The 9,868-nt window shown below is 52.4% G+C and overlaps 2 protein-coding genes across 2 annotated transcripts; both read left to right on the plus strand.

Annotated features, from left to right (window-relative positions):
* The first annotated feature begins 6,369 nt into the window (after positions 1 to 6,369).
* On the plus strand, positions 6,370 to 7,710 carry LOC123053960 (nudix hydrolase 14, chloroplastic). Its single transcript, XM_044477586.1, has 3 exons — positions 6,370 to 6,708; positions 6,809 to 6,886; positions 7,016 to 7,710. The coding sequence occupies exons 1-3, from the start codon at positions 6,487 to 6,489 to the stop codon at positions 7,028 to 7,030; spliced, it is 315 nt and encodes a 104-aa protein (XP_044333521.1). The 5' UTR covers positions 6,370 to 6,486; the 3' UTR covers positions 7,031 to 7,710.
* Positions 7,711 to 7,747: 37 nt separating this feature from the next.
* On the plus strand, positions 7,748 to 9,560 carry LOC123053959 (UDP-glycosyltransferase 73D1). The gene has a single exon (XM_044477585.1). It carries the CDS (start codon positions 7,840 to 7,842, stop codon positions 9,298 to 9,300), a length of 1,461 nt encoding a protein of 486 aa, XP_044333520.1. The 5' UTR covers positions 7,748 to 7,839; the 3' UTR covers positions 9,301 to 9,560.
* The last annotated feature ends 308 nt before the right edge of the window (positions 9,561 to 9,868 follow it).

Consider the following 9,868-nt stretch of genomic DNA (forward strand, 5'->3'; position numbering starts at 1 on the left):
ACGATGATGATATGAGTGGATAGAGGCCTCCCTCGCAATTTCCTCTAAGGATGACTCTCCTCGTTGCCAAATCCTTGATAAGAAAAAAGTAGGGATAAAATATGATGAGAACATGGTTATCATGGGTAAAGTGATGAACTAAAACAAGATTCTTTGATGCTTGAGGGCTATGCAGAACATTATTTAGATGTAAATTTTTAACGGGGGTTTTATCAACTGAATTTCCAATATGAGTGATTTCCATACCAGAACCGCTCACCGTGTGCACTTGGTCGCCACCATGATACTTCTCTCTCATCGTTAGTTTGTCAAGTTCCCCGGTGATGTGTTCGGTTGCACCCGAATCTGCATACCAATTAGTATCAATACCATAAGAGTTGGTGGTGACGGCGTTGGCCCCTTTTTCTTCGTGGTTGTCCTTGTCGTAATGATGCCAGCACCCCCTAGCGCTGCTAGCATGGTGCTTGTAGCAGATTTGGCATTCGGGGCAGTCCCAATCCTGATGCTGATGTTGCTGTGGCGCTGGTGGTAGCCACCGCCACCACCACCACGGGTTCGAGAAGGAGAGGGGCGCTCCCCACGTCCATGCCCTCTGGAACCTCGGTCGCGAGGGCCCTTGCCTCGAGCCTAGCCGCGCCCTCCGTAGGCCGCGTTGGCGGACGCATGATAGCCGCCAACAGGTGCATCTCCGAGCATCTCCATCCTTTGATCAAAGGTAGCAATCTGTGCAAACAAATCATCAACAGAGATTGAATTTTTTGTGGCGCCAACCGCTGCAACCACTGGATCGTAGTCGCGGTCAAGCCCAGCTAGGATGTAGTCGACCATCTCTGGATCAGAGACGGGCCAAATAGCAGCAGCTAGCTCATCTCCTAGACTCTTCATCTTGGACATAAACAGAGTGCTCGGCATGATTCCCTTCTTGGTGTTGGAGATGGCGATCCTCGGGTTCGTGATCCGAGACTGCGACGGTGAAGCGAACAAGGTCGTAAGTACAGTCCACAAGTCGAGGGTATTCTCCTTACCGACCACTTGCACAAGTATCTTCATGGAGAGGGAATTCAATAGATAGCTGAGGACTTGCTGGTCCTTCGCCAGCCATGGTCCGTAGACTGGATTTGGCACAATGATTGTGCTCTTATCTGACTGCCGCTGCTCCACCGTCTTTTATATTGGCTCTGTATACCATGTAAAAAATAGTGGAAGCGTTCCTACTCCTCGTGGAGGAGCCGCGTCATTTATATTGATTGTGGGCAGAAAACACCTCTGCCATGGTTTACAAGAAGGTTACCGATCTCTAGGATTCGTTTGTTACAGAAACAGAACGAGATAAGGATACGGGAGGAGATAGAGGAGATTTGAGATTACATGTCCAGTTTGTTTACAACTCTCTGTCTAACAACCGCGACTCAGCCTCGCCCTCTTCGCCCGCTACACTGTGACACTGGCTTCGGCGCAACCCGCCGCCTCCGCTCTTCTCTGGCCGTGAGGGCCGCCCCGTCCGCTCCCGTAACACGCTGATCTGGTCTGCCCCGTCAGCTGCTGCCACTCCTCCAGTGCCGGTCGCTGCTGCTCTCCATGAGCCCGTCGCCCACCGCGCATCTCTCCTCGAGCAGTTGCCTATGTGAAAGAGAGAAGGAGGAGTCGTGTGTGAGGAGGAAAAGGACTGGTTTCATGCGGGGCGTGGCAACTACGAAGGTTCCTGGAAATTTCATCTCGCTCGCTCGCTTTAATTGTCAATCTACAATGAGCATGCGAATAGTGCGCCTCTGTCGACGTGGACGCAGCGAGAAGGCGACATTGTCCTGACGCTTATTGGGTTTGATTCTTTTGTCCGTTTTTCCGTAATTAATTGAGCAACAATTTTCTTCTTAATTAATGAAATGATCAATGCTCTTACATTTTTTTAGAGAGAAAGCAATGCTCTTACCTTTATGTTTGAACAACAACAACAAAAACTAAATAATCTTGTCACTCAAATGAGAATTGCTAAGATTGAATAAAACAAATCAGAGGGCAAACCCTTTTTTAGCGTGCTTGATTTTCGGATGATTCTATTGTCTGCATGCATTGCCCAAAATGCAAAACGTCCATAGTTTGGTTAGAAAGATTGCTCGGATGTTATCGTAGTTCGTCTATATTCGTGTGTCTTTAGATTGGATCCTTTTGATTTATGCTATTCTTCAACAGCGGCGGTTGCTGTTATGATGCGCTAGTCCTATGATGACTTAGCACGACGACTTCCCGACTGTCTAGTACAACAAATTTTGCCCGGCTCAGGCGAGCAGGGGCGATGATGACGGCGCATCTTCGACTCGGTTTAGTGCTTGTAGTCGTCGCTATGTGGTATAAGGACCTGAATGTAATTTTTATTATTTCTAGTGTTCGTTGTACTATCATAATTAAAGATGAATAGATCGAAAAAAATTCATAAAAAAAAGACACCTCCTGATCAGGGCTGGACCGCATAGGATAGCTCGTCATATGTGCTGCAGTGTACCAAATCGTGGGGCAGTCTGATTGTGTTAATCCTCTGGAACTTTTAAGGAGTACGTCCAAGGAAAGATCCCAGTGTCTTTACATGAATCAAGATCAACAGGTTGATGATAGGAAACCGGCACACGTTGTGTTCTCGAAGTACACCATGATCAGAATAGATAAGCTTGTGCATTCTCCTGTTCAGGTGTACAATCCAACCAAGTACCGGATTGTGATACGCATCTATTTGTTGTCGATCGTAACAAACCAAGTACACTAAAGAAGGTTTCTCGAGAGGTCCGCTGCACACAAAATTCCTAGTGGTAATTAACTTGAATCCTCGTTTAGCTTGTGCCGTGGTCTTGTTTGCTTTCACATCCATTCTTGAGTATGGGATATCCAACGGAACACTTTTCTGAATCAGTACGGGGTCCATTTGTACTACGCGCCGCCGGTACATTAATGCCAGGATGTTGTGTACCTAATTTTTTTAAACATCAGTACAGACGCAAAGCGCTCATACATACGCGCACGCACTCATTCCTATGAACACACACGCACACCCTACCGTATGAGCACCTCCAAGAGACTGAGCCGGCATGTCATCTTGAAATTTACGAAGTCACCGTAGGCGCCTCGTCCTCGATGGGAACGTCTCCTCCCACTGAAAGCGCATCGCCGGAAATCCTGAAATAAATTCAGGAATAATGCGAGCATCAGGACTTCCTTGTGGGTTGGGAATACCACTGTCCCTCTAATTAACATGCACACTTGAGCGAAAAAATGGGATCGTCCCCGCGTCGCTCCCAGGAGGGGCAACTCGGACGGATCCCACGAGCGCGCCGCCGCCCCTTCCTCTTCTGATCCTCCTCCCCTCGCCGCCGCCAATGGATGCCTCCGGTCTAAGGCCGTGGGGCTGACGGCAGTGGCGGGTCCTCATCCTCCTCGCGCACTGATGGCGGCGGGGGGCCCATCCCCCTCGCGTTGCGGGATCTCCGGCCGGAGCTCCATGGTGGCCCTGGACGGCATGGTTCTTACGACGGAGATGGGCGACGGGGCGGCCGTCCCGGATTTCTCCGGCGACCACAACTGCCGTTGTGGCCGCGAGGGTAGCACGGTGTCTGGTTCGGGGGGCTCAGTGCGGCTCAGCTACTCATCTCCGTGTGATGCGGGTGGTGGCGGTCGTGCCCGCTGAGATCTCCGGCCTACTGTTGGGTGCCGGCGGGTGGAGCCCTCCTTTGGTTCTTTTTGGTCTAAGATGGTGTTTTGCCGGTTGCCGACCCTCATGGATCTAGCATTGACGAGTTTCGGAATGCCCCGCTGGAGATCGTCATTGGGTGCGTGACACATGTAGATTTCTGGATCGGATGAGATTCGGTCGTGTGCGCCCCGATTTCAGCCCGAGTGGCTTCTGGAGGGTGTGACGCGAAGCTTCGTTGTTTGTTGATTGTATGGGACACGTCGGTATTTTGGTTTCCATGGTGAAGACAGTGACAGAGAATGTCATGGTGGCTGAGGTCTGAGGTCTTATAATTGCAGATCGGGTCTTTGTGGCGCTGAGGATTTGCTTGGTGATTCGTGACTCGTGGCAGCGGCAGCGGCAAGTGGAAGCGGCAACACAAGCGGAGTGCAGAGTCTTAGCTTTCAGGGTGAAAGCCCAAGGTCTGGTCTTAATTGGTTGTGCCTGGCAGTGACCTTGTCGAAGGCATTGTTTTGAGAGCGTGGATCTTCTCCAGGGTGAAAACCTAAAATCTAGGATCGGGCGATCACAGTGCTTCTGCACCGTTTCCTTCTTGGAGGTGTCGTTTTGGAAAACTAGGACTTCGGGTGTTGTCTAGGTGGTGGTTCGTGCTGCAGCTACGAGGAATTGATCACTATTGCGGGATCTTTTTCTTCTTGTTGTTTTCTTTTGGCTGGGTGCATTCATAATGTTTTTACGATATTGCATTGTTGCATAGGCCGGGTGTAATTGATATCTTCATGATATTAATATATTCCCTTTATCGAAAAAGTTAGCATGCACACTCACCTATTTTTTTCCTCATGGAAGGTGTCGATCTTGTTTTTTCTAACACGGTACGGACGCAGATGCTCATACATACGCACATACACTCATCCCTATGAGCACATGCACACACGTCCTATCCCTATGAGCATCTTCGAGCGACACATCATCTTAAGATTGACGAAGCCGTCACAGATGTCTTCATAGTCGACGGGAACATCTCCTCCCACTAAACGCACATCGCCAGAAGGCCTGAAACAAATCCAAAAAAATGCGAGCACCAACATAAGTCTGGGACTTGAACCTGGTGGGTTGGGGGTACCACTGCTCTCCTAACCATCCAACCACATGTTGGTTCGTGGTGTCGATCTTGTTGAACCGTTGGGTTTAGGTCCAAAGCCACACTCTTTATTCGTCCTCCGTGTGGCTCTCTTATCCTTTCTCACCACCATCGCGGCCCTTACCACCCCGGCAATATCCCCATTCTTGTTATTGCATGCATGCGGTTGCTGCCCCACCTTGCAATCCACCACAGATACCATACTTTCATTGTGTCATCGTGCATAAAACTAAGACATGGTTTCCAATGTTGAACCACAAACATGACCTCTCCGTGGCTGCTCTTGTGTCCCTAGAAGCTTTGCCACACAACCTTAACCACTTTAGAGAGGTATATCCTCCCTCCGCTATGTTACCGTCACAGAATCATCGGTGGTTCTGCCACACTTTTTTGAAGGACGTATCGGAAGACATGACATATCAAGCGAACCGGCACGCCGCCTCGAGGTCACTTGGCAATTTTTGGGAGCAAGGTTCGTCCATCTACTTATTTTTGCACTACAAGGGTGCTCTGCTCCACGAAGCCGGCTTCTCAAAGTTGCGGCGTTTGGGCCTGCTCCATGCGCGGAGCCGATGAAGCTGGGAGAGACGTTCCGAATAGGGCCTTAGTATATCTAAGGCGGTTTTATATTAGTTTCCTGGAATAAAAAATATTGTTATTTTGTTCGTACAAAGATTTTTTTCCCTATATGTTTGTCCACATATTTCTTGTTTGAATGAACTCAGAAAAGAAACTTTAAACTTGTATGGCTTATCGGAATCAAACTCTAACATTTGAATTCACATTATGAAATTAGCACCCTGCACTTACTGATCCCCGACAATTCCTACCCTAAATACATTTGCCACACCAGGAAAAAGGATGATCCCAAAACAATCATCGGCTACTCTCGCTGGTAGTGCGGGTCCACATGTCATATTCATCTCTCCTCTCTCTCCATCATGAATACAGTATAATTTTTGGCACGTGACAACAACCCCCATTATGTGCGGCTAGGATTACAATCTTGGTAGATTAGGAGAGAATTGTCACAGACATTGATTTGGTTATTTTATGACAAGATCGGATCTCTTTAAGCCAGTGCATTTCAGCGACCGATCTTCTCGTGGAAGATGCCGATCTTCTTAAAAATGACCTCGTGGAAGACGCACTCTAAACTACACCTCATGCCATGGAGTATATAAATCAGCCCGTGAAATTTCAAACTGCTGCACACATTATTTGATCGCTACCAGTACACATGGTAGATCTGAAAAATCACTAATTAATGGCTGGATGTTCAATAGCACAGCTCTAGAACATATCCATGGTATACTGAGATGATTACAGTTTACCAGGAGTTAATTGCACAGAAGTATCACAATTGAGGCATCACATGCAGATTGGTATCACGATTGCTAATTTTTGCGTGTCAGTACCAACATTGCTCTAGATTTTTACAAATAGGTCTAAACTGCGTATAAACACGTATTGACGGTGTATCTGACTAGCGGGGCCCGCCCGTCAGGTGCCGACGTGGCATGTTTTTTTACAGAAAACCCCCGCCCTCGCCCTCGCCCTCGCCCTCTCGCTCCGCGCCCGCCTCGCCGCCCTCCGTCGCCGCTCGCTGCCGCCGTTGCCTCTCCTCCCCGTCCCCTTCCGGAGCGGCGCGGTGGCTGTGCGCATGGCTTCGTCGGACGCGGGGGCGGCGCCTCAGCTCGGCTCCACCGTGGAGGTGCCCGGCGCGGCGGGGCCCGTGCGGGTCGTGGCGGCGGCGGGCCTCCCCGAGGCGGACTTCAGGAAGGCGCTGGAGTCGGCGCTGTTCAGGCGGTGGCTGGAGAGCCTGCAGGCGGAGAGGGGCCTGCTCGCCCGCGGGAAGCTCAGCCTCTGCCAGATCCTCATCCAGGTGCTCCCCTCTTTCTCCCGCATCGAAATGTTTGAGCTCTAATAACGATTTCGTCGGGGGATTAGTGGATGGATGGCACTTCTGAATTTGATGCGTGCAGGGGGTGGACATGTTCGGGCAGCGCGTGGGATTCCTCAAGTTCAAAGCCGACATCGTCGACGAGGAGACCAAGGCCAAGGTGATCTGAACGCCCCTTAATTTTACCTTTATGACACTCCAGACTTAATTGGCAGTAGTAACAGTCTGTGAGCTGTGCAATTTCAAGGTGTTTCTTTAACTGAAATGTATGCGACTTTCTCATGTCTAGCTACTTCTCTGTTAGGATTGCTTAGAAACAAACAGCGTTTGGGTGCAAATAGGATAGAACAGGGGAGGAGCTGGGATAGACCAAGGTGGGTACAGGCTGAAACACTGTTTGTCGGCACTGCGTTTGCATGATGGATTTAGAGCTAATTGACATGCTTGTGAAATCTTTATCCTAGACAGTTCCTACATTGAAGTCCGCCTCGGGGAGGCCCGCCTGAAATCTTTACCAAGGTGGGTACAGGCGCCTTCCTGAAGTCCGCCTCGGGGAGGCCCGCCGCTGCCACGACCCGCACGGCCCCGCCGCGCCGGGCACCTCCACGGTGGAGCCGAGCTGAGGCGCCGCCCCCACGTCCGACGAAGCCATGCGCACAGCCACCGCGCCGCTCCGGAAGGGGACGGGGAGGAGAGGCAACGGCGGCGGCGAGCGGCGACGGAGGGCGGCGAGGCGGGCGCGGAGCGAGAGGGCGAGGGCGAGGGCGAGGGCGGGGGTTTTCTGCAAAAAAACATGCCACGTCGGCACCTGACGGGCGGGCCCCGCTAGTCAGATACACCGTCAATATGTGTTTATACGCAGTTTAGACCTATTTGCAAAAATCTAGAGCAATGTTGGTACTGACATGTAAAAATTAGCAATCGTGGTACCAATCTGCATGTGATGTCCCAATTGTGGTACTTGTGTGCAATTAACTCGTTTACCAGCAGCAAATCTTCGGCAGGCTATATATACAGAGCAGGCACGAGGTGCACGGCCGCAGCAGTCCGCCACAATCAAGCTTAACCAACGGGCAACGGGCTACGGGGAGCGCATCCTTGTAAGCATCCAAAATGGAGGCGACCCTGTCCGCAAAGCCTCACTTCGTGGTCATCCCATGGCCAACCACCAGCCACATCATCCCCATCGTCGACATCGGCTGCCTCCTCGCCCTGCACGGCGCCGCGGTCACCATCCTCACGACGCCCGCCAGCGCGCAGCTCGTCCAGAGCCGCGTGGACCGTGTCGGCGCCCAGGGCGACTCTGCCGGGATCGAGGTCACCGTGATCCCGTATCCGTCCGTCGAGGCCGGGCTGCCGGAGGGGTGCGAGAGGCTGGACCACGTGCCCGCGCCCGACATGGTGCCCTGCTTCTTCGACGCCACCACGCGATTCGGCGACGCAGTGGCAACGCACTGCCGACTCATGGCGTCGCCGCGGCGTCCGAGCTGCATCATCGCCGGAATGTGCAACACGTGGGCGAGCGGCATCGCGCGTGAGCTCGGCGTGCCCTGTTATATCTTCCAAGGCTTCTCCGCGTTCGCGTTGCTGTGCTGCGAGTACCTCCACACGCACAAGCCGCACGAGGCGGTCGCGTCGGTGGACGAGCTCTTCGACGTCCCGGTCCTGCCGCCCTTCGAGTGCAAGTTCGCGAGGAGGCAGCTTCCGCTGCAGTTCCTGCCGTCCTGCTCAATCGGGGAGGAGAGTCTGCAAGAGCTCCGCGAGTTCGAGTTGGCCGTCGACGGCATCGTGGTGAACAGCTTCGAAGAACTCGAGCACGACTCCGCTGCGCGCCTCGCCGCAGCCACCGGCAAGACCGTGCTCGCCGTCGGGCCAGTCTCCCTGTGCCACGCGCCTGCTCTGGACGTCTCAGACGATGCAACGCGGTGCATGGCGTGGCTGGACGCCAAGAAGGCCAAGTCCGTGCTGTACGTCAGCTTCGGCAGCGCCGGGCGCATGCCCCCGGCGCAGCTCATGGATCTCGGCATGGCGCTCGTGTCGTGCCCCTGGCCTGTCCTGTGGGTCATCAAGGGCGCCGACTCGTTGCCCGACGATGCCAAGAAGTGGTTACAGGAGAACACGGACGGCGTCGCGGACAGCCAGTGCCTTGCGGTGCGCGGCTGGGCGCCGCAGGTACCCATCCTGTCGCACCCGGCCGTGGCGGGCTTCATGACGCACTGCGGATGGGGCTCCACGCTGGAGAGCGTCGCCGCAGGCGTGCCCATGGCTGCCTGGCCGTTCACCGCGGAGCAGTTCCTGAACGAGAAGCTGATCGTGAACGTGCTCGGGATCGGCGTCTCCGTCGGCGTGACCAAGCCCACGGAGGGCGTGCTGACCGGTGGCAGCGGCGGGGCGAAGGCGGAGGTCGGGATGGAACAGGTGAAGACTGCCTTGGAGAAGCTCATGGACGGAGGAGCCGAAGGGGAAGATAGGATTAGGAAGGTTCAGGAGCTGAAGGCGAAAGCAAAGGCGGCTTTGGAGAACGGCGGGTCGTCGTGCATGAATCTGGACAAGCTGGTCCAATCCGTCGTCTGAAAATTAGCGCGGCATGTCGGCCCTGAATAAATTCTGCTGCTTTCGCTCATTGATGAGCAGATTGGGGTTGTTTCTTGCTTGCTTGGAAGATCGGGAGTGAGTGAAAAACATATCCTATGTTGTAAGTTGCAACTGTATCTCATGCCAACTCAGTCTACAAGTCTCTTGTTAGGCGCTGCCTGCTTCGTAAAAAAAGATAACGAAGCCGGCAGTTGCTCTACCATTTGAATAAGCAAAGTCTAGAGAATGTTTACAAGATAGCTGCTTCGAGAACCGACAGAAAAATCACACACGATTTGTGGCCAGTGGCGACCTCGTAGGTGTCAAATATAGAAAGGAAAAATAGATCAGATTTGTGGCAGCTCGTGAACGATTCACATTATTGGCTACTTGCCTACTTCTAGAACCGACAAAATACTCGTGTCTAGTTTTCTCTCCTTCCAAACGTTCCACAGGATGATGCGTAGCTAAGCAATGGGCATTTGAAGACTTTTCTTCTTCTTTGCATGGCTTGTTCTAAATTATTTTTTTACGACACAGAAAATATATTAATATAATGCTCTAAATT

This window comes from Triticum aestivum, chromosome 2D, assembly GCF_018294505.1.
Source record: "Triticum aestivum cultivar Chinese Spring chromosome 2D, IWGSC CS RefSeq v2.1, whole genome shotgun sequence".
NCBI classification, from domain to species: Eukaryota; Viridiplantae; Streptophyta; class Magnoliopsida; order Poales; family Poaceae; genus Triticum; species Triticum aestivum.